We start from the raw sequence: 26,751 nt of genomic DNA, 5'->3' as shown, positions 1-26,751 counted from the left end.
TTTGAATTCCTAAGCTGTTTTTTCCGCATGAGTGTATGAATTTATTTTATTCTACTATTCCTGGAAATCTGAAGGAACAACAAGCCCCTGCTCCTGCGCTCTCAGAGAGCACTGTCAAGTCCTGATAGGTTCATAAAGTTGTCGTGCACTGATTATGACAAGATCAAACCATTATTTTCTCTGAAGAAGAAAATTAAGCAATGGTGCACAAGAGGAGATCTGAGAGAATTAAACATCGCCCGACAATATCATGTTGACAGAATCCAATTAACCTTTGCTGCTTCAGTGTGAGGCCTTTGGAAATCAGCTTTGCTGTGGCGCCCCTCCCTTTATCATCTTCTCCATCTCATTTCTCTCATCAGCATCACATCAATGAAGCCTAGAGAGTGAGATATTTATGAGGCTCTGTAGTAAATAGAAAGATTTAATTACTGATGGTGCCCACTGCCCAGCTCATACCATGTTATGAGGCCTGCCTTATAAAAAAGAGGCAACCTCACGATTAATTATTGTAGTTTATCGTGCCTTTGAGTGCCGATTGCTGGGATCTGCATTACAGGGAAGGCTTTGTGTTCAACTGGGCCACTTTGCTGCGCATCGCCACCACCACCACCACCGCAAGCTTTGTGCTGATAGGCTGAACCAACCACTTCACAGCGCGTTCATGGCCTATATCTCCTTATCCCCCAGGAGCAGATCAAGGAATGGAAAAACAAACAGGCCTTGTAACACATAAGCATAATCAAGAACGTGGGCCCGTCTGGCTCTACAATTCCTGAAGGATAGGCTAACATACTGGAGGGGAACGCTGAACAAAACAGTACGTGGCAAAGCCTCAAACGCTCATTCTTCTTTGTTTTTACAGAGCTGCACCTTTTTGTTTCATGGCCTGTTGCAAGTGCACGCAATACGCTCTCTAACGTAACAAATGAAGACCTACAAGGTTCCATGTGAAGTCATTCTCTCATGGATTACATATACAGGGTTTTTTACAATCTAGGAAGTTTTATATTATTCATAACAGTGAAATTTCCAACCAAAATCCGTTTTTTTTTTCCAAAGTAATTGTGATGGTCAAAATCAATAAAATCGAGGGCGATTGGGGAAAAAAAGACCAGGGACATTAAAAAACAAATTCTGGGACAGTTGTGGAATGGAAGATAGACCACCTGGGAATAAAAAAATACAGTGTTGTCACACACACACACAATAACGCGAGGGAACAGACCGTGATTGGGAAATCTGTTACAATGCTACCCCGAAGCGGTGGTGGGATTTTGTGCTTTCTGGTGTCATCAATGTAATGTACCAAAGAACATACGGTAGCCTCTAGTCTCCCCTGTAGTGAGGGAATTGAAAGTGTCAATTTGTTTTTGGTTTTTCTTCTTTCTTATGTGGGGCTTTTATTGCCTTTAATCGATAGTGACAGCTGAAGTGTGCCCAAGAGAGAAGGGATGCAACAGCAACACAACAATAGGCCACAGGTCAGAGTCATACCCTGAGCCGCTGCAGCAAGGACTCAGCCTTGGTACATGGGTTACCAGCTCTACCAATGAGCTATCCGGGCGCTCCAAAAGTGTGAGTTAGTTTAATGGATAGGTAACCTCCTCACATTGGAACACGCCAGACTGGCGGCCTTTTCACGCATGTGTGCCGCACACACCCACACACTGTTTAGACATGTAAAAGAAATGTTAACACAAAGTTTAGAGATGTTACCAAAGGAAAAAAAAAAACTGTTTGGGAACTGAATAAATGATAAGTAGATAATAATAAATAAAGAAATGAATATGCATTATGTAAGAAACGTTTTAATAAATCATCATCTCCATGGTATTTTATTTATGCCACGCATCACTTTTAATCAGAAAAATAATTTCAATGCAGAAAACATTTTTATAACTGGGCCAACATTTACTTTGAGACGGTTTAAATTGTAGTTTGGGACAGTGGTGGATAAGTTAAACTAGAGCCATGCATTTTGGCGAACTTTGTGTGGCTGACCAATTAAAAATTATTGAAAGGGTTGGAAGAGACCCAAAAACCAAACATGTGTTATAGAGCAATGAGTCACTCCCCATTTGGTTTGTATTATAAACATGCACAAGGACATGGTTGACATAATACACAATCCTGATGCCGGTGTCTATTTCACTGATCAAGTCTGTGCACTGTAAATCCTAACAGCATCTTAATAAAAAAAGGAAGTTAACATAACTAGACCAAACGTCATTCGTATGAATTAAACCCAATTAAAAAATGAATTGCTTATTATATTACCTGTCAAAATAGCTGACCTATGATAAAGACAATGTACAATTAATCAGTTATTACAAATTACAAATTTAAATGAACTAAAAACATCTGGTAATACCTCAGTTGTTTTTAGTTCACTTATATTTGTGCAGTATTTGAATTGGGATAACTTAGTTTGTTTGTTTTCTTTATACATATATAGTAAATAATTAATTGGCTACCATTTTGATAATTGATTAATTGCATTTATTTATCATACATCCGCTGTTTTGACAGGTAATATAATAATTTGCTTTAGTGGAAGAAAACTGAGTAAATTCCATTTAAGTGGTAACATTGTATAAAGAAGATTAAGTTACTCTTACTTTATTCAGAATAATTCTGTTAACGTATTTTAAATATGTTTGGAGAAATGCTGCATATGAGTGTAATATACTTACTACTTTTAAATACAATTACCTTAATTTACTTTACCTTAACAATAAATGAGTTATTTGTACTGAAATAAAATATTTTCTTCATGTTTAAATTGTTGGAGTTTATAAACTTAAATGGTTTAAAGCAATCGGTTTCCTCAAACAGTTTGAGTTCAACTAACTCATCAGTTTTTACAGTGTGATGGCAATAAACAAACAAATCTAACAATGTGTTAACAAAGGCAGGGAAGAAGACATTCAAGGATGTAAACAATGAACAATTTAAAATGATTAAAATCATATGCTGCAAATATTTGGAAGGAAATGCCTTCAACATGACCTCAAAGATACACTGAATGTAAATATATATAATATAACTGTTTACAAGAAAACTCCACAGGGCAACTTTAACTTGCAGTTGAAAGTACTGTGCACATTCAGGTCACAAATGAATTGTGCTGTGTCAGTTTCTGGTGTGAAGGTACAGAGGAGGGTAGTGGATGAGTGTGTGTACAAACACTGGGCTTGTGTCCCATGTGGTGTCAGGTTTAGGCTACTAAAACACTTGATTAAGGTTAGGGAAAGATTGTGGCTTTAATCACATACTGGAAAAGTCAACATGTCCTGTTTCAGTAACTAATCAAGGACACAATCTCCCGAACATCATTTCCCCTGCCTACATAATCACAACATAACATGAACATAAAATTGTTAATCATGCCAGGAGTGGACAATGCAGGACATGTTATGTAATGCGTTGTCAGTGAATATTTTGCTGCAGTATGTTCAGTATGAATATTTTGCACTGGCAGTAAACAGTCTGCAGTTATGTTAAACCCTAATGACATTACAATGATCTGCGAGGTAAGCAGTTTTTGTCAGTTAAGTGTGGTGATGGGCAATACCGATATAACGGCTGTTTCTGGTTAAACAAAAGGATCTTACTCTAACAAAAGGTCTATCTGTATAGAGATCGTTTCCATAATACTGTCAGACATAGAAACAAGCACTTTTAGTGAATGTACTTTGACCAACGTATTTGTCTGCAAGGATTAATATTAACTTATGCTGCGGCCATTTCCCATCTAACTCTGTGGATCAAGGGTTTATTTCACCAGCGTTGGTGATTGTTGGAAATAATTTGGTAGAAAGACAACAAAGACAGTTTTGGCAAGATTTTGTTTGTTTCTGTCCAGTTTGAAGTGTGTTCTCTCTATCTGTGAGGTAAAATGACTGGTCCATTTGTTTTGGTCGGATGTAGCAGTGAATTAATTTATATCCTTTAATGTTAATTTTGATGAAACTGGGTTAAATAACGCTACCAAACATTCTTCCATAATTACCATCATCCACATAGACAGCAACACTGACGGCATCAGTACAGACGGCTTCATCATTTCAGTTTACATTCTGTATTTGTCTTCACACATGACATGAATGTTAAAATGTACCCTATCTTAAAGATTTGAGGAGTTATCGTATCGCTTCACAAAAATATATTTCTCCTTATTTCTATGCAAATGTATTCAGCTCAGGATTCTAATAAGGTCTCTGCCTTTATAGTGAGAACTTTTGGTACAGAAGGAAGAAGTTTCAATCATTTATTGTTCTTGACAATATCACCATGATTAGTACGGAAACAGAGCAGAGTTAAATGCACCTTATTCTCTCTTAGCCCCAGGATGTTTTTGTTTTTTTTACACTGGTGTGTTGGTGCATACCATGTGAAGGCACATAGCCACTGGCCGCTACGGCCCAGTTAACCTTGGCATGCTCCTCTCACAGAATGCCATGTCAGCATACAAAACACTGCATTTCTCCCAGCGGTGCAACATTACAGCTGGCATGGTTTAAAACTGGATGTTGGCTGCTTTGACACATCAACCCAGTGTGGTGTTAAAGCAGCCAACATGCCTGGTTCAGCTCTCACCCATGGGACGATGGAGACAGCAGGAGGCCAGAAGAGGAAGGGGAGGTTAAGGGTAAAGCGGTTGACAGCCCTGCTCACCTGCTAAATGACACACCTGGAACACCAGAGGGTCCTGTGGGACTGCAGAACACAACACTGGAGCCAAGGGTGGAGACACTGACGTACACCACTGATACTGTATTGCAGGCCTATGTATACACAACTTCCACACACACACACACACACACACACACACACACACACACACACACACACACACACACACACACACACACACACACACACACACACACACACACACACACACACACAGGATGTGTGCCCTTGTCTAAGGTTAAACCAATATACTGGCTTGCTGGTATGTTAGGCCAACATTGGTTTCAATAATTCATCAGATATATTGGCCAATCAGTGTTCTCTTATGTAAAATCTGTTAAACTCTTAAAAATGGATTGCCTTAACATAGCTATCATGTTGATTCAATTTGTATACTGACATTTTATTATTTCTATAGTACATATTATTATTACTTATCACTTCTAGTGTGAGGATAAGAATGGTTGAAATTCAGGACAGGGGAGTCTGGGGTGGTTGTGGTCATGTGGCCACATTTTCTGAGTGAGGACGATATTAAGCACAATGTTTATGCATTGACCATTACGCACAGGTGATAGTTATGTTACCGTCATGTTAAACATCTAGCTGCTAAGACTGTCATTAAACTGAAGGAGCATGTGACAGCACTCCAAAGCACATAATACATTAAATGCAGCATTTTTCAATATAACTTTATCACTATGTTAAATCTTCTTAGGATTTTTGTTGTTTTAATCACTTCAGCATGTTCATATTATCTATCTATTATCTAACCTTCATTTTCAGGACAAACAGGACTGGACTGGATTTGGGACAACTGCTCCTAATTTGGGTCAACCTAATCACTACTCAAACTCCTACACTCACACCCACTATTGATTATATTGACAGATGGCACAAAATATCAGCCTCTAAAGACCTTTAAAATATGCTGTGCTAGCTTTAAAATTTTTGGCATCCCACCAAGCTTACAACACAGCATCTGACATACTATCACAAGTTGCTTACTTATAGCAAATAATTGCCAATGCTCCCATTCAGCAGACACAGAGCAACATTAGCATATATTAAGAGTTGTGCTTATGGAGAACCGATGAATTCAAGTCCAACATTCACTCTCGTTTTAGCTCTGTTTTGGTCACCCTCTCCCAAGGGAATAATTTGGCACTTTAGACTCTTGATGCTGGGAAGACGTGCAATGATGCAAAAATTAATAATACTTCACTCATTCCCCTCAAACGCATTAAAACTAAAGTAATAAGCTTGTTTTGGATATGTAGGAGAAGAAAGTACAGATATTTGTGGCAAAATGTAGGGGTTAAAGGGAAAGGGTTGTCAGAAAAATAAATACTCAAGTACAGATACATGAAAAGACTACAATTAAGTATTTGTACTTCATACCTCTGCCCTTGCTATAGCAAAAAACAGAAGAGCAGCAGAATTTGTGGACTGTAAACCAAAACAATGAACTAAAACAGGCTGTGAGGCTCTGTAGGACTAAGAGGCACAACAGCAAAAAATTAGCTCCATTACATTATCTGGGTAGCTTTCGTTTCATGGATGTCGCAAATAAAAGACAAAAATGACAGTGTGGTAAAACAATTAAAGAGCAGCAAGTTGGGGCTAAAACGCTGCTGTACAGAATATTATTGTTGTTTCAAAAAACTCCAAGATAACTCAAAATCCATTCCCAAACCTCAGCATGTAAAAACATTGAAGGCTTTAAAATACTAAACCATTTGACTGCAGGCCATATTCACATGCATTATTAGTGAGCGTTGCCATTTTACCTTCCCAACAAAGGCAACAAACAAAATTAGAGTTTGTTACTTGGGGCTCTCATTAAATTGCCATGAAAAGGCAGCAGGAGTTTTGGAGAGCCTTACGTGGCAGCAATGAAAAAGAGAGCAACAGCAAAATGTCAAGAGCAAAATGAATAAGGCCCAGCCTCATTTCCATACAGTGCATTACAGAAATGATGTAAAACTATTTGTCTTGTTGAGTAATGTCACAACAAAAAAAAAACTGCTATACAGACCAGAGACTTTGCAGAGAAAGGGACATTACATTAGCAGTATAGTGAAAATACTGTGTTGGAAAGAGAACTGAAACACAGGTAGTGTAGTTCATTAAACCAAAAAGCAAAGCATTTAAGGGGCTCTGTTGGTGAAGTCCTACTGCTACAGGTACCAACATCCAATATTCCAGGAATTCCAGCTTGAGAAATTATTAGTTTACCAGGTCAAGGTTACTTTTTTGTCTCCCATAGATTATGTCTCAGATTAGGCATCATTTTGGGTCTGAACAGATGTTAAAGCACTGCATAGTGGCTTATAATCCTATGAAAACCACAGTGACGATCATCTGATGCTCTAACTTGACAATTTCTAAGTAAATTGCGGAATTGTTCCATTCATTACACACAATAATCTAAGGGGGATTAGTGATCACTGTTTCCTGCTCATATTTGATTGGTAAATGCAGAACCTTGCCTGAAGGCCGACCTTTAAAAAAACTCTTCTGCTACTATTCAACAATTAACTAATTAAAAATTGAGTCAGGTTAAAGCATTGACATATACAAGATGGATGAAATTTTATAAAGGGTTATTATTAATTCAAGCAGAAGCCTTGTTGCTACTGAGATTATCCATTAAAGATCAGAGCCTTTTCTGTCAGTTCTAGCTGTATACATATTTGCCTTAAATCCATCCATTCCTGGATGTGAAGCACTCTGACTAAAATGTCAACTTCCCAGCTGCTAGATCAGAAAAAAAAATTTCATGGTGTATATTTATTGCTTTTCACTGTACAGCTAATTTGCAAACACAAATATCTAGTGTGGACATTGTGTGGTGGAAAATGACCACCACCTACCTGCTGGTAAATATTTGAATGCAGCTTGTATTTGTACACCCCTTGGCACGACACCTGCCGTGCCACCATTCAGTGTAAGTTTACTGCATATGAAAAACCTTGTTAGCTAGTAAAACTGTCAGAGTGGCAGGTACATTTTGTAATTTGCTGCTAATGGAGAAAGAAGTCATTTTTCTGTCAGCAGGGTGAGTTGGAACCTCCGCTCTGGAGTTATCAGTATGCTGTCCTACACTTTCATCAAAACATCACTACAATAAAAATGCTCTTATCCAGGAGCTCCAATAAGACAATGCTGACACAATTGAGTCTGGGTGGCTCACACAGGGGTCAGAAGTGGAGACATGAAGTGGAACAGTGCAGCTACAGTCATCTCTGTGGAGCTGGGGGGTTTTATTACCATAAGCTACTACTCACCATGCCCCCACCCTCCTCAATAGTCCGCTGCTAAAGTGGGGCTACTGTTTAGAGCTGAGGTAATTCCATTTCTTCAGCACTATGAAGATCTGTCTGTTATTGCACTGAATGCTGTTACACAGCTTCAATATCCTTCCAAAGTATAAGCTCATGAGAGTTTATCCTTGACCCGATAAAGGGGGAGAGGCTTTACTCTGTCAACAATTCAATCCTGTAATTCTTTCCCATTTCATAGGCTGATTAAATCTTCTTTCACTGGGGTTTCACAGTGCCTGCATCTTCACTGAATTATCTTCTCTGCACAAGGCCTTAAGTTTCTTCTGGGTTGGTGTAATATCACAAATATTCCTCAAAAAGCCAATATCATATATCGATCAATATGGTCCTTGAAAAATCCCTTGGGGGCAAAAGAATTAGTTCCCAAGATGACATTACTAAATATATTATAAATATTATTTATATTTACTATTTGAATATGTATGTATGCTGCAGTGAGGACACATGTCTGTAGAAATATCAATTATATCAGACCAAATATATAAAATAAAAATAAATTATTGAATTAAAAATATTATTTTTCAATACTTCATTCTCCTTCTATTACAGATGTTTATTGTATTCCATGAAATCTTTCTATTCTATTTACAGTTGTTTTACATGTGTCCATACATATTCCTACTGTATGCATCAATGGGGAGTACTATTTTTAGCATTATGTAATCTCTAGAGGTTGCTTCCATGCTGTAGTAGATTCCTAAATGCTCTGCAGACAGTGCTGTGTCAGTGACTGCACTGTGATGATGCGCCACGTTGTGACCGTCGCTGTCATCGCTGTGCACAGTCCTATAGATCAGTTTTGCATAAATACATTTTTCAAAAGAGGATAAAACTTTTTTTTATTGTTTTTGTGAAAACAGTGTCTAAGCTTCAGGCATCTGGGTGGGCGTTTCCCATGGCGGCAGCTGACTGACATATGAGGAGTGGTGTTGCTAGGAGACGTGCTGTCATCTTCTGAGGTGTGCAGCTAAGTGGAGCATGTCATAGTGTATGATCGTTGATATAAGGGTTCTTTGGGCGTTTTTTTTTACCTTAGTAAAAAAGTCCACAGTGTTAGTTATGTATCATTTACGATTTAAAATGCTTCGGAGGAACCATCAAGCTATCAAGTTTGTAAACCACTTGCAAAGTTGAAGGTACTGAGCCTCAGCACTTCATAAGTATATATACAGCACATGTACATAAATATTTAATATGGACATTCTTTTTAAGGCCAAGACTAATTTTTTTTAGAAGTTGAAGGTGTTTTGGGTTTTGGACCTTCGGTCAGAAAAAAGAAGCTATTCAAAGACAGGGATCGACTCGGAACTTGTGATTAGCATTTTTCACTGTTTCCTGATGTTTTACTTAATAATTTAATAATCGACAGTTTAATCAATAATGAGGACAATTATAGCCCCAAAAATAAATAAAATCACACTGAGCCCAGGATAAAAATACAAAACAATACTACAGTATGCAATCAAACGCAGTCATATTAGTGGTATTGTAGTACACTACTATATGGCATATATGTTAGCAAAGTGGTGTATCCCCAGCTTTTCATTTATCACACAAAGTCCACTTCTATCTGCTGTCAGACCTGCAGCCACACACTGCCACGGCCCTGTCCAGCTGAAGCATCTATCACAGTGATAAAAGTGTTGTGCTGACCCGGTGATTGACTTTTAAAGAACAAGATGTTCACAGTGTCTAACTCCAATGTCTCCTAGGGACGAACCTTCAATTCATCGCTTCTCTAACATCTCACTTTGTCCCAGGGCACCATGCAGTGTTCCTGCAACATGAGGTGGTCAGAAGCACTCAAGATTTCAGGGTTTGTCCGACACCCCTAATAATGGAGAGACTGAAATACAGATCCCTGTGTTCATATACATTGTGAGGACTTCCTTCCCACCTGGCATTAACACCTGGAGGCTTGTCATACAAAGCTAAAACACATCAATTTCAAGTGTAAAATGTATCCAAGATGCATTAAGGAGTCGATTATGCAAACTACCTCCGGAAATGGTCATAGAAGCAGTTACCTTCATTCACAACACAGTCTAATGCAGTACATTTTTCATCTAGATATGAAAGCTAAATAACCTGAAATATAACTCTGCTTGCAAATCTAACCATAAGGCACCATAAATTCACCTGTAGCCTGACAAAAACATTATTCTATAACTGACTGGTAAGTTACTGCTATACAATCTGCACTTTAGCAAGCTAAAGCCAAGCAGAAATTCTTAGCATTTACTACAGATGTATGTAATTTCCTGGACACTGTTTTGAACATTCCCACACAGTGTACCGTACAGCTTCCATTTAAAATGACGGTCTTACTGTACATATTGTTTTTTAATATATTTTTTTATTGTCAATTCATGCTTCTTGACTTGCAGTACTTGCTTTCATCTTCTGTAATATTTTTCTCATACTATGTGTCTTGTTATTCACCAAAATACCACAGCAAAGTCCTTATATGTGAAAACCTACTTGGCAAAAACCCTGATTCTTAATCTGAATAGGCCTTTTTCACAGCAGCCATTTTCACATGAAAGAGTAGGCTAAACACATGTGTTACGAATGATACTAATTAAGGTTACGTTCCGTTCAGTCAGGGTGCTGCTATTGTGCATGTTGGCTCACTGGAAAGGCTCTGCTGCACTACACGGAAGTAACAAGAACTGCAGACTGGCTGAAAAAGTAGTCAATCTCCATAAGCCCCTGTATAATAATGTCAATAACAGTAGAAATAAACATGTGTTGTAAAAGCCTTGTACAAAGGCTTTTGGTCTCTAAAGCTAATGTCCCCATTCATGACCACTGTATGTACAGCACCCGTTTAAATTATATTAAGGCTTAAAGTTATGCAGGATTAAGCCGGTCACAGGCACGCCTCAGCTCCACCCACACTCCACCTCTTTATCTCGTCTTTTTAGGTCAGCTGAGAGCCGGCGGAGGCAGGATTGGCAAGATGGCGACGGTCGGACCGGACCATGACACAGACATCACAAAGACTACATACATTTTTAATTATACAGTCTAACCATCCATGTATTCATACCCAAATCAGCTGCTCTTATCTTGAAATGATCTCAAATAATTTCAAGACAAGAACTTAAAAAATAATAAAATGCAGAAAATGGTGTGAAACAGACATTTTTTAGCTTTAATTACTGCCTCTTATTTTTTAAGTCATATAGTGTAAGAAGAGGAGGTAAGTAACCCTGACTGTGCAAAGTCAGAGTAGTGTGACTACAGACAAGACCCGGCCCCCAGTTGACAGCCCTGGTAGTAAAATGTATCAAGCAAAGATAAGAATCAGAGAGGAGACACCGCAGGAAGTACGCTAAGATCTCGTCGCTTCCTGAAAGAACAATCTTATCTGGATAGGGTGGAACTGACAGGTGAGGCTGCGACGTAGCGAAAGTCCAGGAGGGTTCAGAGAAAGCCAATGAGCTTTTGTCAGATGGCATGTGACAGAGTAGCGTGGAAAACAAGTCTACATTATGTTTAGAGGTAGAATAATGATAATGTATGCGGAGAAATTTGGGCGGTACATACCTGACACCTCTCGAACTTTCGCTTTCAGATCTGTAAATGACAAAGACCATCAATCAGGAGAGGTAGGGAACTAAAAATGGAACACTGACCTACTTAAAAAATAGGTTTGGCATCTGTTTTGTACCATGCATATTTGGTCTGGTGATAGGAGCCTAAGTCCAGTTACATCGGAGAGTGAAAATCATGATGCTGCACTTCCGAGCAGGTCATAATGAGACATGAAACTGCATCGACTGCACGAAATTACATTTGGCAAAATAACTGTCTCATACATAACTGGAGGCAGTTCAGTGCAAAGCTAAGCTGCCAATTATACTAGTGAAACTGCCTTCTTTGCTTTTCCAGACCAGTAGGTCTAGGACAGTCAAATCCCGGCGGTCGGCAGACCGAAAAGCCGACCATCAGGGGCAGACCATCAGAAATTCACACACACAAGTTCCTACAAACACACTTATTTCATAACTTCGCCTAACGCCCATTTACAAGCAGTCTACATTATGCACAAGCTTTACTTTATATGTTCCTTGGCACTGTCAAAATAAGCTTGTGATACCTTAGAGCAGTTTTAACCTACATCAAACCCGTTTCCCTCAGCTCCACATTTCCTCTTATCTAGCCGAGAGGATTGATATGAAACTCAAAAAGAGTTGGCAGATGCCTTTTTCTGCATTTTTGTCTCAGTGCAGCTGATTTTGTGGGGGAACTGGCGCATAAACCTCTGCTTTAAAACACAGGAAATTACAAGCTGAGCCAAGCAAAATGACCTATTTGGTTCTTTAACCTTGGGCAGATGTGCGGCCAGGCGTGTCTGTAATGACAGATGCCAGCATGACTGTGGGTCACCGCAGTTTCTGAAGAATGTCACGTCAGAGCCAAGCGGTCACATAACCGGACAGATCCCTTTAATTCGCTGGAAATAGGGAGGTGAAAAAGTCCACTCATGAAAGTGTAGCGCTGAAACGGATGGAGGGCAAACTGTCTGTGACGTCTGTCAACTTCACTCAAGCAAACGAAAGGGACTCTCTTCAAATTAGCTGGTGTTGGACCAGCTGAGAGAGTGGAACCAGCCAGCCTTAATAGATTTGACAGACTCCTTCATTAAGCCTGTGGTTGTCTTTCATAACCCACCACATCCAGCTAATAGGGCTCTTGTATTTCCTCACTCTCTCTTCAGCGGAAAAGTGTCAGCTTTTTGGCTCCCGGTACTCAATACTCAACTAATGAGAGTGATCTATCAGCTGTATTGAATTCCGCTACACAGGGGTGGGTGAAACAAACGCTGGCAGTGGTAGCGCGTTGACACCTTCATCCATGCGGTGTTTTTCCAGACAAAGCTACCGAAGTGGAACAAATCCTTTACTAATGGCGTGATGGTTCCCCGCTTGTACAAAGCTGCTTTGATGAAACACTTCTGAACTTCAGATGTTCTATTTGGTCACTACTGTTTTAAGATGACACACAGAGCAGGCACGGCGAGGGAATTGCTCGGGGGGCAATGAGGAAGGGGGGCTGGGGGGAGGAGCAAGGTAAGCAAGAACTGATTGAAAACAAGACGGCATGCCCAAAGGAAATCATAAGCTGTCAGTGTGAGACCAACAAAAAGATTAACCTGTCCTTTGTCAAAAACAAAATCAATGGCAGACCATAAACAACAAGAATGCAGCTGGAGGAGCTCTGACGGGAAGTCTTTGGCCCCAGTCACCAGCAACGAGAGGGAAGAGGAACATGAGACTCCCCTTTAAACTAACTGACAACTGGCAAAGATGAGATAATCACAGACGCAGTTGCAATGATTAAGATCACTGGCCAGATAAAACAGTTAATGATATCATCTGAGGAATGTGAGATAGCCGAGCTTTCCCCAGAATTTGCCTCCAGTTACCCAACAGGCCACATGTTGATGAAGTGCTGAGCCAAGGTTATCAATGCTGGGTAATGATAGCAGATGCATTATGCTGTGAGTGGGCGGAGACCACAGTAACTTAGTTACTGTACATACTGAATGCCGTCGTCTCTAGTGGGTTGCTGTATAATTATTAATTTATCCATATAAGCCAGGACTGTCTCCCATTTCCCTCTGCAGTGGTGGCTGTGTTTGGGGTACTATTACAATGTCCTGCTATAATAATAACAATAATAATAATGATAAAAATAATAATAATAATATATAAGACCAATTTTTACATTTTTAATAGTGGGCACATTGTGACCTGAAGGGATTATGCATCCTGCAAAAGGGGACCGCGTTTACTTGTTAGAACTTATTGACATTTTCAAAGCCTGCAAATAAAATATTTAAGGGTTTAATCACTTAAATGATAAAAACACACCTACCCCTGGAGATATCCAATCATACAGATTTGGTTTGATACAGCAATGTATCTTTCCACAAAGAGTACCACTTATAGCCTAGCCATTTTATTTATTATTATATATTTAGTGTAAAAGTTGGCAATGGAAGCTTATTAACATAGTGTCTGCTCAAAGGAATGATTGACGCACAACTGGAGGTAGTGAGCTAACCCGTATCAACAGTTTGCTTACTAGCCTGGAACATGATAGCAAATTGGGGCCAGCTAGGACTTACCAAGCTCCCACAAAGAGCACCGTGCTTGAGAGCCAATTTGACATAGTGGTCAAACCTTGTAATTACAACAGGATGCACACTGGCCCACTGTTTCCTATAAGCTTACACTGTAAAAGAAGCTATTGTAAAATGGTGGATACATTTTTGTGAGATTCACAACCACCGAGAAATTATTCTTTTTACTTAGAAAATGTAAAATATAGAATTGCAGCACTATTAAATAATTTTATCTCCATTAAAGTTAGTGGAGGGTAACCAAAGGTGATAGCTCACTAAGAAAGAGCTAGCTCATTAGCTAACCGGACAAAGAGTTAACACAGTTTATTCAAGAGCTGTATCAGTGCCTTCAACAGTTGTCCCACAACAGGCTCTGGACCAAGCCTCTTTTGTTAAGCAGGTTATACCTTAGCCAGAGGATGGTTACATAAAAGTGAACGTACAACTCGTTTTGCTCTGAAAATGTACGTTTCCATCCAAATGGAGGGCATAATTTGATAGAATTTCCAGTTACTTTGCAAGAGAAAAAGTGAATTCATGCGCTTTTACATCCACTACTATTATGTGAATGTAAGAAGTTGGACTCATCAAGATAAACAGATGATTTCTCCAGTCAACCATTGCAGAGGGAGAGCGGGTAACAAAATGAATATGTGATGGAAATATATTGTTTGTTTTCATTTGTGGAACATGATGGTCTCTTTATCACTCCACACGTCTGTTTTCATCTGCTCTTTTTCGTCCATTTTGTGGAGTAGAAGCTTGAGTCACAAGTCTGTTTATACTGCACTCCGCCATTTCAACTAATTGAAAATGCACCAAAAAGAGGAGGATTGAAAACTGTATGATCAGCTTTCACTATTTGTTTGATAGAAAGTAGAACCACAGTAAACTTTTGACAGTCTGTGGATTATTCAGAGTAACATGGTCGGAATATTGTCTAGAGACTGGGGATGTTGTTTTAATTTTTATGTACTTTTTCAATGTTTTAATCAACAGAAATCCAATGAAATCTCCACTGTAATAAAGTGTAGGCAACAATATCAGAGACAAGTATCTTAAAACGTAGAGAACAAAACACAAACTAGCGCTGATACTAAAAGTGAGTAAGTAAATGTGTTATTATTTGGGTGAACCAACCCTTTAAACTGCAAAGGTTAACGGCCTCAGAGAAAATTATTCCTGAGACAATAGTCTTCCCCAAACCTCCACGGACCATAACTGCTCTTCAGGTTATGTGACTAAACAGGAAACACACACAGTGAGCCCACTTCTCCTGAGCAAAAACACTGTGTCACCAAGTGGAACATTCCTGCTGTATCCTCCTTCCTAATGGATGGATCCTCATCGCGTGACCCTTTTTGTTCACGCTGAGAGAGGGAGCATGAAAAAGGGCAACTGTAAGAGAGCATGAAAGCACAGGATGTGACAGACAACGCCCACAACGCCTGACTAATTGAAGGGAAAATGAGGGATCAAGCCATGTTGCCAGAGCAGACGCTTTTTAATGGGAGCAAATTAAACAGAGTTGCAGAGTTGTTTGATATATTAACAAAGGGAGTATATGTTATGTGCTAATAAACAAGATGTCAATTTGGGTCTGGGTGTTTTTAATTATATTATGTGGCTGAACAGCAACAGAATACTAATGCTAGAGATTAGCATACAAGGTACAGTTCAACACAGATATAAGACTTTAAATACACACACACATATATATATATAAGATTTTAAACATGAATATAGCAGCACACATCTATCTGTTATGAAAAGATACAGTAGAGTCATGGTGTCCTGATTGAGAATGAAGTCCCACTCCCTCTGCCTGTGTTGCTATCGCAGCCACTCTGTGGGTTGTTTACATAACCGGTCTGCTGCGTGTGCAGTTGAGTAAAGCGTCATCTATGTTGGTGCATTGAAGATTTCAAACCAGAGTTGGTGGTTTTTGGAACAGTAGAAAGACTAACAAAGATGTTTGTTATGGTTTGGTGAGTACAATGATATGCAAGGGGAAATTATATATACTATATATAAATATTTGGTTGTGAACAATAACTATAGTGATATTATGGCTGTTTCTGGTTAAACAAAAAGTCTGTCGCTGTAGGGATCCTTTCCATAATCTCAGACACGTACTGGAAAGACGAACGAAGGCAGTTTTGGTGACTTTTTCTGTCACTATCCCATTGTTTTCGTCTGAGATGCTGGTGCTGTAGTGAAACATCCAGTGGCAAGTGTTGTATATATATAACCCTTAAATATACATTAGCTGATTTCTTTTATGGCCACTTGTGTCCTGTGGCAGTAGCTATAAACACAAGGCTGAAATATTGTGACTACTACAAGTAATAAGTTAAGTTAACAAGTTACCAATTGCTTAAAGAAATAGATCATAGTGAAATATCACTCTGCTCTTTCTTGGATTCATTTCCACCTTCTATTTCAACTAACAAATCAATACATTGGGTCCTAATGAACCAAAAAAAAAAACCTGATGAGGAATGAAATGTCTGCTTGTAGAAAAGCTGCAGTACCAGTATCTTATGGCAAATGTGCCTCACTGACAATCAACTGGGCTCCAGCAGCTGTCAGTCCAATCATAGCAAGGATTAGTATAATTAACATTTTCTAGACCCGCAGAGTTTTTCAATCAAGTATAAAGTTTTAATAATCACAGATGAATGGGGCCGCAGGGAATTATGCGTCGCACTTGTTCAAGCACTTCTCCACGGAGCGCCTTAACCTTCCATCTGGAAACACACTTCATCTGGGTGGAAATTACCTACAGTCTATTTTCTGTCAATTTCAGGCTACAATAAAACAGAGCTCATACCAAAAAACAAAATTCAGTATTGCCTTGACTTGATTGTGGGCCAAGCAGGCAGAGTCACACTCAGAGCAAATGTGGAGAATTCCCAGTAGCTGCACAGAGAATGGCAGGAATCTTGGATGGCAATGCGGGCAAAACGCAATCCAGGAATGCTGTAATGAACTGGCAGGGGGCTGCAGCCAAGCCAATTAAATGATATGAGCCTGACAATAAGTGGTTTTCATTACATGACCTCAAGAAACCCACTGCAACCAAATTTAATCATCTCACAACACACTGGTTGTAAGAAACCTTCATGCCTTGATACTTTTTAAAAACAGATTACAATTCCCATTACAAGTCTCAACTTGCAATTTCAAAGATTTTTATAAGGGCTCAGGTGCAATAGCTAAAGTGCCTTTCTAAGTTTCAATAGCCATCTTAGTTTCTTGTGTGCTTAAAGCTGGGCCTAGGAAAATGTAGTTGAGCTTCAAGAAGTGTGAAAAGCCAATAAATGCGATTTCTCTCATATTTCATTTCTCTTAAAGTGCTGTTGCTCTCTTCTGTGTAAGTCCCCTTTGGGTAAAGAGAATAAGCTTCCACTGGCCGTGTCTTGAGTTTTTATTTTCTTCACTGTTCCTCTGTCAATTATATCTGTAGTTGTTTAACCAAACGGGGTAATGAAATTAACCTTTTCACACACTGCGCAATACATCACATCCAAACAAGACAAGCACTATTGGGAGGGTAGTAGGGGTGGGTATGAGGACAACACTGAAGCTACAAACACAGGCTGCTTCTCTACAACTATGAAATAATCTATGTCTTTGAATATGGAATCCCATGTTCTCTATAAATAAATACTGTCAATCAAATCAATCTGTTGGAATCTGTTTTCAGTACAGTATGCAGTACTCTGCAGCACAAACACATAAATGCAACAAAGGCAGACAATTCAGGGATACAGTCAACACATCAACAGATCATAATGTGTGTCCATTCATCCATCCATCCATCCATCCATCCATCCATCCATCCATCGATTAAGGTTTAACAAAATGACAATAACACCTGCTGTTGGAGTTGAAAGGACTGCTGGTCAATGCCAAATATTCAATGACTTGGAAGGGTACTGGGAGTTTTAACATTTTAAACTTTCCAACGTGTACTCTGTTTTGGAACAAACCCTTCCTTCCTGTTGGAGTTTTAAAACTAAGTCACTAAGGGTGCCAACCACAGACAGCTTTACAAGATGTTTTGGCTACCGAGACTGAGAATTCTTGTTCTGAGGCCAAACGCGGTGATGATAAAGCAGGTTATTATCCCATTAATGTGGAGGAAGAGCTTGTTATTTCCTCACAATCCTTGTTTCTATAAACCTTATTCACAGCAGCCATTTTGACATGAAATAGTAGGGTAAACACAGGTGTTACCATTGATATTAATGAAACAGAGTCAGGGTGCTGCTATTGTGCATGTTGGCTCAACGGAAAAGCTCTGCTACACTAAATGGAACAGAACCTAATTAGCTTATTAATTAGTATCATCAGTAATGTTATGTGTCCGCAACAGCAGTTTTGGAAGCACTTTCCAGCATTGGACATTTGTAGCCACAAAAGGTTACACCCTTCTACAACCGCACAAACACTTTTGGCTGCACCTGGTTGGACAAACGCTTGCCACTCTGGGATTTTAAAATGGACCAACATGGAGACTCATTTATAAAGTTTCTCTCATATTATGAAAATAGTTCACCAAAATGTGAAAACATTTTAAGTGAGAAATATATAGTTGCTGAATCTGTCTTCAGTTCATATCGACAACAGACACACAGTGTCGGACGCCCCTTATTGGCATATAAGTAGCCTGGATCTCTACTTCATGCAAATGACCATTATCACATAGTCTATACATTGTCGTGACGATAATCACATAGACAATGAATGGAAAGTATGGAAATGACGGATCCTGTGTGTTTACCTTTCTATTTCATGTCAGAATGGCTGCTCTAAAAAAGTAAGGAGCCTTGATGACAGAAAGGTGGGCACTGGCCCAAAAAATGTTAAGAATCACATTACCACTTTGATGCCTTTGCATTCATGTTGCAGCTTTTGCAGTGCCTATGACACATCTTGGCCACCGTAATTTTCCCAAGTCACTGCTTTTCAACTCAAGTAAGGGGAAAAGTAGATTGTTGTACCACCTTACAATCAACGGTTAGGTGACACAAGTTAATGCTAATTGTTCTTGATGACACTTGGAGAAGCCTGCAAATACGGTTTAAGTGGTGCCATCAGTACCGACAATGTGCCCATACACTATAGGGAATTTATAGTACTACTTTATACTACTTACATTCTCTGTATGATACTTTAGAATATATGTCTAACTATCTAAATGCACCACGAGAGCTTTCGCTGAATAACTGTCTTGAAAGATTTTTGAGTGCATGCTCATACAAAGCTCACACTTGTCCTCAAACATAACATGTCATTTTTATGGTTCATTAATGTAAGATTCAGGCAATGTGTATTGTTTGTTGTGTGTTGTGTGTATTGTGTGAATAAAAAGCAAAACAATTAACATCTGTTCTTTCTATTTTTCAGCAATAAAAACTGCACAGAGAAGATCTCAAATGATGATTACACATACAGTACTGTACATACACAAACAGGAAAATACCCTGGATACATATAGACACAGCCTCACTACAGGCAACATAATTGAATTTCAGTGCTTTTTCTTTCAGATGTTATAAATACAAACCACAGGCCTTCTATAAACAATAATTTGAATCCTTCACTGTCTAACATTCAGCAATATCTATTCTAGAGAGAGAAGACACGCCAGATTCTTAACCACAAAAAACTGATTAGTTCTTTTGTGTATTTCCAAAATGACTCATGAAATTAACCTAAAATTAAATTACTTGTGAAAGACAATGGCTGCTGGTGGAGGAAGATTGATACAGAGCAGAAGTAAATAACGCATTTGATGGCAGGTAATGTACAATATTAGCCCCACACCGGCCTCAATTTGCTATCTGCATGATGGAATAAAAATGAACCCTCAGTCTTATTGGAAGATACTATCATTTCCCCTGTGACTAGAGTACCAAACAGCAATATGGGCAGTCTGCCAGCAGGTAGTGTAGGTGTGTGTATGTGTGTTCAACGTGAGAGGAGGAGGGGTAGTGCAAGCCAGAGATGTGGAGGAAGTTTTGTGTAGAGGTTGCACTCAAGCTGAACTCTGTAGGCCTGGGCCAGACAAATATGTTCACAGAGTGCATGACTTATGCACTCTGGTAGAGACCACTTCAGGTGCACTCCTACGTGCCTGATTGGCACTCTTAGGCCTATCTCTCTCTGAATGTATGGTTGGAACGTAAATGCTTCTGAGAGTAACTAAGTTGCTAACGAAAGTGCAGGCAGAGGCAGACTAGCAGTGTTTAAAGACCAATCAGGAAATATTAGCATCAAATTAGCAGAATGGCATTATTCCATTCTGGCGTGGTTGAAATCCAATGAGACAATGAGTGCAATAATGGATCCCTACCTCAGTGTGTTCATGATTTGATGAAAGCTGCCACAAAGGGAGACACCGGCACACAGCAGCCTTCATCTAATGTCAAGTGGATTTCTATTGATTCCCTGGCATATGACCTTAGCATGTGACAAACAGCTGAGAGAGGAAATTCAATCTGCAATTAAATGCTGCACACAGTTAAAGTCACAAAGGTTTCATTTCTGCAAATCATTTTAATTATTTTTGCATACTTTTTGTAGTGTTTCCTATTTTTCTTTTCCTTGGTTTTGCATTTACCGTTCACATTTACAAAATATTTATTCTGTCTTACCTAGAAGTATCTATACATACAGAAGGTTTTTGTTAAACTTGTTCAGGTTTTGAGATACTGTATACATTTCTATCACCATACAAATACAAAGGAGACTTAATGAAACCAAATATACCATCTGTAAAGCTTTGACCACACTCATCCATCATCTATAATCGCTTATCCTCTCAGGGTTGCGGGGGGGCTGGAGCTGATCCCAGCTGATATTGGGCGAGCCACAGACAGATCGCCAGTTCATTACAGGGCTGACACATACTTAGAGACAAGCAACCATTCACGCTCACATTAACACGTACAGGCAGTTTAGTCAATAATTAACCTGCATGTCTTAGGACTGTGGGAGGAAGCCGGGACTCCTGGAGGAAAACAATGCAAACTCCACACAGGAAGACCCCAGCCACAGACAAGCCTTTTTTTTTACCAACATGGAACTGGCTCCGTTGTTGTTCAAGCAACTAGTTTTGAACCATTCTGAGCATTTCGAAACTATATTGGTTCAGAACCCGCAAAATGGGTTCCAGGCTGGAACCAAAAAAAAGGCAGGTTTTCCTTGGGAACCAAAGTAGGCGGGTCATATTCTACAGCTTGTTTTGGTGGAAACGTGGGCAGGATCGCTAGATAGCAACACGGTTCCAAGAATCTTGAACATAACTGTTTCAAGAACCACAGCTAGTTTGGTGGAAAACACAAAGAAAGATCCCACCCAGCTGGCAGGTTCAAACCTAGAACTTTCTTGCTGTGGGGCAGACAGTGCTAACCACACAGAAAACGTATTTTTTGGCCCAGAGCTTTCAACCACTTCTCATAACTTGCTTGAGTGAACTCAATTCACTGAGGAAGGACTGTGAAGTGAGAATGAAAGCTTAAAAAAAGCAAGCAAGTAGATCTTTAGTTTTGTTTTTTGTCAAATTACCATTTCCAAGGTCAAATATAAATTCTCATATTCAATACTTACATATCTGCATAACACAGTGAGAAAGTCTGTGAGAAACAACACCTTGCTGTGAGGTGACAGCCATAGCCATTGAGCCAGTATGTTGCCATATTAAAACTCTTCCTCAGCCTTTACATAATGATCAAGATATAGGACATTCCTATTTGAAATGGTTTTGCCAGGAGCCCTTTAAGCTTTTCTTGCATTCTCTTATTGTTTTTGAACACTCAGTAAGAATTAGTTACAGTGAATGTAAGGAGCCCGATCTAGTCTGTAGTCCAATGGCAAATGTATTGTCCTCACAGTCATGCTAATATTTGGATAATAACTGCATTATCGCTACACACTGTGAGTACTGTTTTCTCTGGAGGGCTATTAGTTTATCATCTAAGCTTTGCATTGTGGGACGCCTGGACTAGCAGCAGTCCCCAGCTGCACAGCAGTTCATTGGGATAAAACAATACAGTGGCTGTCATCAGTTATTCTCCCTCGTGGCTAAGTGCTGGGAGGATAACTGCTCTCCCTGGTGCTTAAGATGCTTCTTCAACCCAACAGTGAAATACTGGGCAGATAGCTGTCTGTGGCATGAAATCATAAAAATGTGGTTGTGTGTGACCAGGCATGTATTGACCTAGACTACTAGGAGAGGCCACTGCATGACAAGAGCCATACACTAACACAGCCAGTTATGTATTTGTATATTTAAAGTGCAGGATCATGCTGTTGTGGGAAAAGTGTTCAGAATTTAGTGGCACCTACATACCTGCCAACTTTTCAAAAAACCATGGAGTGAGATTTTGTCGGGGGTGACCAAAATTGTGCCGCGCATGCACAAGTTGGTGGCTCAGATATCAGAGAATTGGAATTCATTTGATGTTGTACCATGTTGTACCCTGCATTCTGGTGGTTTGTGGGGAGGCCCAAAGCCGCTGAAAGGGGCAGCCTACTGGAGATGGACAATATTGGTGACATTCTGAGAGGCAGACATAGCTGAAGGTCCACCCCCAGGAAATTTTGGATTAAGTAGATGTGATGTCCTGCATTCTAGTGGATTTTTGGGTGGTCTGCTAAAGATGTGCAATACCTGAACTTATTCTGATTCATGTTCGGCATCATGACTCGTAGGGCTCAGAAAAACTGTTGTTGTGCCTAAATGACTGCCTGTATCACAATAAAACCTTATTCATAGACCAGTGTTTAAGATTGGACCTAGGTACCTGTAGGTTGATTGATATTTTGATTAGAATGGTATTAAACTGTGAGTAAATAAACAATGCAATGAGCTGATATTTTGAGCATGCAGTATACCACAAGGTTAACAAGGTGCTCTCTTGCTGCTTGTTATGACAGCTTTCACCACACTAAATCATGTTCACACGCACAAACAAATACTTTATTTCAAGATTTAAAGTTTAAGAGAGTGAGTACTCAATTGGATGACATTTCATTGTTACATACCTAGTCTCAGCTCAGATCAAGGACAACATTTTGATTTCAGAGATGGGGGGGACACAAGCATTCTTTTCTTTTTAAGTTATTTTTTGGCCTTTTGATGGCTTTATTTATCGAGACAGCTGTAGGGAGACAGTGATGGTGGGTGGAGAGAGAGGGGATGACACGCAGCAAAGGGCAGCAGGTCGGATTTGAACCCACACCACTGCAGCAGCTCTGTATGTGGGTCGCCAGCTCTACCAACTGAGCTAACCGGCAGGCGCCCCCAATTCACAATAGTAGTTCTTCTAGTTTTCTATTGTTACTTTTACGTTTACTGTTCCTTTTTTTGGTTTGACTGGTTGTAAAGCATGTAAATGTAAATATAGAAAAAACATTCTGGACACGCACGCACGCACATACGCACATGGACACCGATTAAAATGTGAATGTAAATGAAACCTCTGATATTACCTGGGCCACTCCAGCAGACCGGTGTGCAAGCAAGATGGAGTGACAGCGGGGACGGCCAATCACACAAGAAACGGCAGAGCCAATCGAGGAGCTTGTGGGCGGTCTAAACTAAGGGTAACAGCAGAGAATGTCTAATAAGGGGAGAAGTTCCACTCTCGGTACACTTCCGGCTTCTGAACTGTTGCAGTTCCACTCTGGTTCCATATAAGGGTGCTCACAGGATGAGTGCAGAATGAATGGCGGTCTATGGAGCTATACCCTCAAAATCCACTTTTCTCAGGATATCATTTTTTGTCTAGTAATTTGAATGTTGCATTCGAAAGGGGATGCAAAGACATTAAACATTGCCGGGTTTTAGATTTTTTAGAGTCACTTATTTGCTTTTTTTCTTTTCTTTTAAAATGTCAATGACGTCATACACATCTTATAGCCAGAGATACTGCTTGACGGCAAGCCTTGAGTCACTTTGTGCTTCCGCGCTATGCACTTCCTTTTCTCTTGAGGCATCGACAACACAGCTGACACAGGTTAGGCTCTCCCTGTCAATACACGTGCTAGAAAGAGTTTTTGTTTTACTGTTTTAAACACCAAATATTCATATTCCCGCTTCGGATGCCACGATGCCATCAAGCGGGATCTCTGGTGGTAATCAGTCCTTCACTGACCAATCAGCGTTCATTAGCAGAATGCTAGCGTGTTATGGGCAACAACAACTCAACCTGTAAGAAATCGAAAGGACATAAGTACTCGTTCATTCAACTTTCGACCCATAACCCATGTTGAACTTGCAAAAACTACAATCAAATCTGAGATTTCTCAACGACAATCAGGTGAAAGAGACAAATTTAGCCGTCTAGCTCAATAGACTCCCATTCATTTTGCACTCATGGGCGATTGCCCCCAGTGGAACTCCGGTGGAACTGCAACCAAAATTCGGTACAATGGGACTTAATAGAGAGTGGCCAGGCTCTCCGTAGACGGGCTCTGGTAACAGGCTTCAGCTTGAGCGGCCGTTTTCCTCTTGGTCCTAGTGCTTGACAAGTCTCTGTTTACTATAGCGTCACATTGTTTTTGGACAGTAAAAACTGCAGGGGAAACACGGCGAAAGCGTGAGAGTTGGCAGCTCTGCACCTAGCATTACAGATTGCAACTAACTGAAAACTGCCTGCAACAGTATTTGACAACTTGGGAATAAAAAGAGCTGTGAAGTGTGTAGGAGAGAATACGGTGGCCGTGGAACTTGTGAAAAACACGAAAGGCGCTGTGTACAGCCAGTGTTTGGTTTGTCCTTTCTGGGCTACATGGCCAACATGGCAGAGTCCATTGAAGGCAACCTGCGGCATTTGTAGATCTAAAAGGCTCATTCTAAGGTAAGGAAAACACAACAATTCCTATAATGAGGTAATTAAACATTAATGAAAACATACCTATGAATATTATATTTGATTTCTGGCAATAGATCCCCTTAATGTAACACACTGGACCTTTAAAGGCCTAGACATTTTAATTAAATTTCATATCACATTCAAGTAATTTCAATTTAATCATCGCCATTTGTGAATTTTGTTGCAGAGGCGAAGTAAAGCTGCAGAAATATTTTGCCTGAATTCGTGCTGTGTACCAGCAGCAAGGCATTTTGACAGTTTAAGGGGACGGGAAGCCAGAGAGTGCAAAATGAGAAAGCTGTTGTAGCTTATTTGCTGTGTTGCACCAACCAGTCTTACTGAGCATTTTATTGGAGTATAAACTGTTCTAACTATGTTCCAAAAATGGTTTGTAGACGGTTATAGTACAGGAGTGCATGGTACAAATAAGTATTTTTAATAAACTGTGTGAACTTAGTCCATTTAGTGACCAAGCTCAGTGCCAAGATAGGTGAAAAAGTTTTCTACCTGACCTGTTAGCTTGCTTAATTTTCCCTCTATAATAACTTTAAAACGAAAAGGTGTACCATTGTGAACAAATTGACAGGCGGGACTATAGAGAACAATAAGAAGAAAATGAACTCATTCATTGTGAATGAGTAGTGCTAGCCCAGTCGGCTAGAAAGTTACTGGTTAACTCGAAAGCAATAGCAGTTCACCAACAAGCCCTGTGTCTAAAGTAACCAAGCTTCAGGAACTAAATATTTCACAAAGACAGCCGACTAATTTCAATATGCCACTTTCTAGTGTGATGAGATCTTAATGCTGCAAAACTAATATGACTATGTTCAGAAACAGAGCAGGTGTGTCAGGAAAAATAACATGCAAAACATGTAGTCACAATACAAGTGCCTGCAGCACCCACCGACTTCAAGAGAAAGAGAAACAATGTAACAAAGAGAAAATGTCACACACTGCCAGTCAGCTTCTTGAAATAAATGGCACAATCATTAAATTGTCAACATTCATTCATGTTAATAGTAGAGCAGAAGTGAATGAGCACTCAATTGGTTTGTTTATTGAGGTAGATCAAATTAAACCTGCCATTACTCCTTTACTTTCACAGATCTGGACACTTTATGTGTGGGGATGAAAGCATTGTCTGCTAGGTATCTTATCAATTAAAAAGCTGTTAGGAGTTAAAAAAATCACTTTGGTTTTATACTTTATAGGCATTAATATGTGGGTTCTCTTTTGCCCTCATTGTTTACCACTGACAACCTGAAAGAAAGCCTTGTAATGTCAGACTTGGTAATATTAGTAATCTTGTGTCCCAAACCAAGCCGACTGTTGGCCACTGTTAGGATAGCTTCGGGGGTCTAACTGTGATTGTGACTTTTGTGGCAGCCGACTCTTATCAGCAGTCCTTCAACCAATTCAGCAGTCTGTGAGACAGAGCTGTCCGACTGCTCACCATGCCTAATCAGAGCCTCAACCTCTTTCTGGAGTTTTTCTATATTCACCTCCATATTTTCTTATCTTCTTCATGATCAAAAGACAGCATGCTGACAAAGACTTTACAGTGCTGCAACTGGATACTTTATTTTGTACAGTTTATATTTTTTTTATTAGAAATATAGAATACTTATTTCCTTACACTTAGGAGTAGAATACATAATGGCTAACTTATTGTTTAGCTTGT

The 26,751-nt window shown here is 39.6% G+C and overlaps 1 protein-coding gene across 8 annotated transcripts in view; it reads right to left on the bottom strand.

Moving 5' to 3' along the window:
* The window catches only part of iqsec1b (IQ motif and Sec7 domain ArfGEF 1b), a 204,830-nt gene that overhangs the window by 142,856 nt on the left and 35,223 nt on the right, over positions 1 to 26,751 (bottom strand). For 4 of the 8 annotated variants that reach the window (XM_051414946.1, XM_051414933.1, XM_051414935.1 and 1 more), the window contains exon 2: positions 11,598 to 11,627. The exons of the other annotated variants lie outside the window; for them this stretch is intronic. In XM_051414946.1, the coding sequence (XP_051270906.1) occupies positions 11,598 to 11,627 (30 nt within the window). The remainder of the gene's footprint in view (positions 1 to 11,597; positions 11,628 to 26,751) is intronic. 8 annotated transcript variants of the gene reach the window in all.

Source organism: Dicentrarchus labrax, unplaced genomic scaffold (genome assembly GCF_905237075.1).
Source record: "Dicentrarchus labrax unplaced genomic scaffold, dlabrax2021, whole genome shotgun sequence".
In the NCBI taxonomy this organism is placed as follows: Eukaryota; Metazoa; Chordata; class Actinopteri; family Moronidae; genus Dicentrarchus; species Dicentrarchus labrax.
The sequence above is the reverse complement of the archived record's forward strand: the minus strand, read 5'-3'. Positions and strand labels throughout refer to the sequence as shown.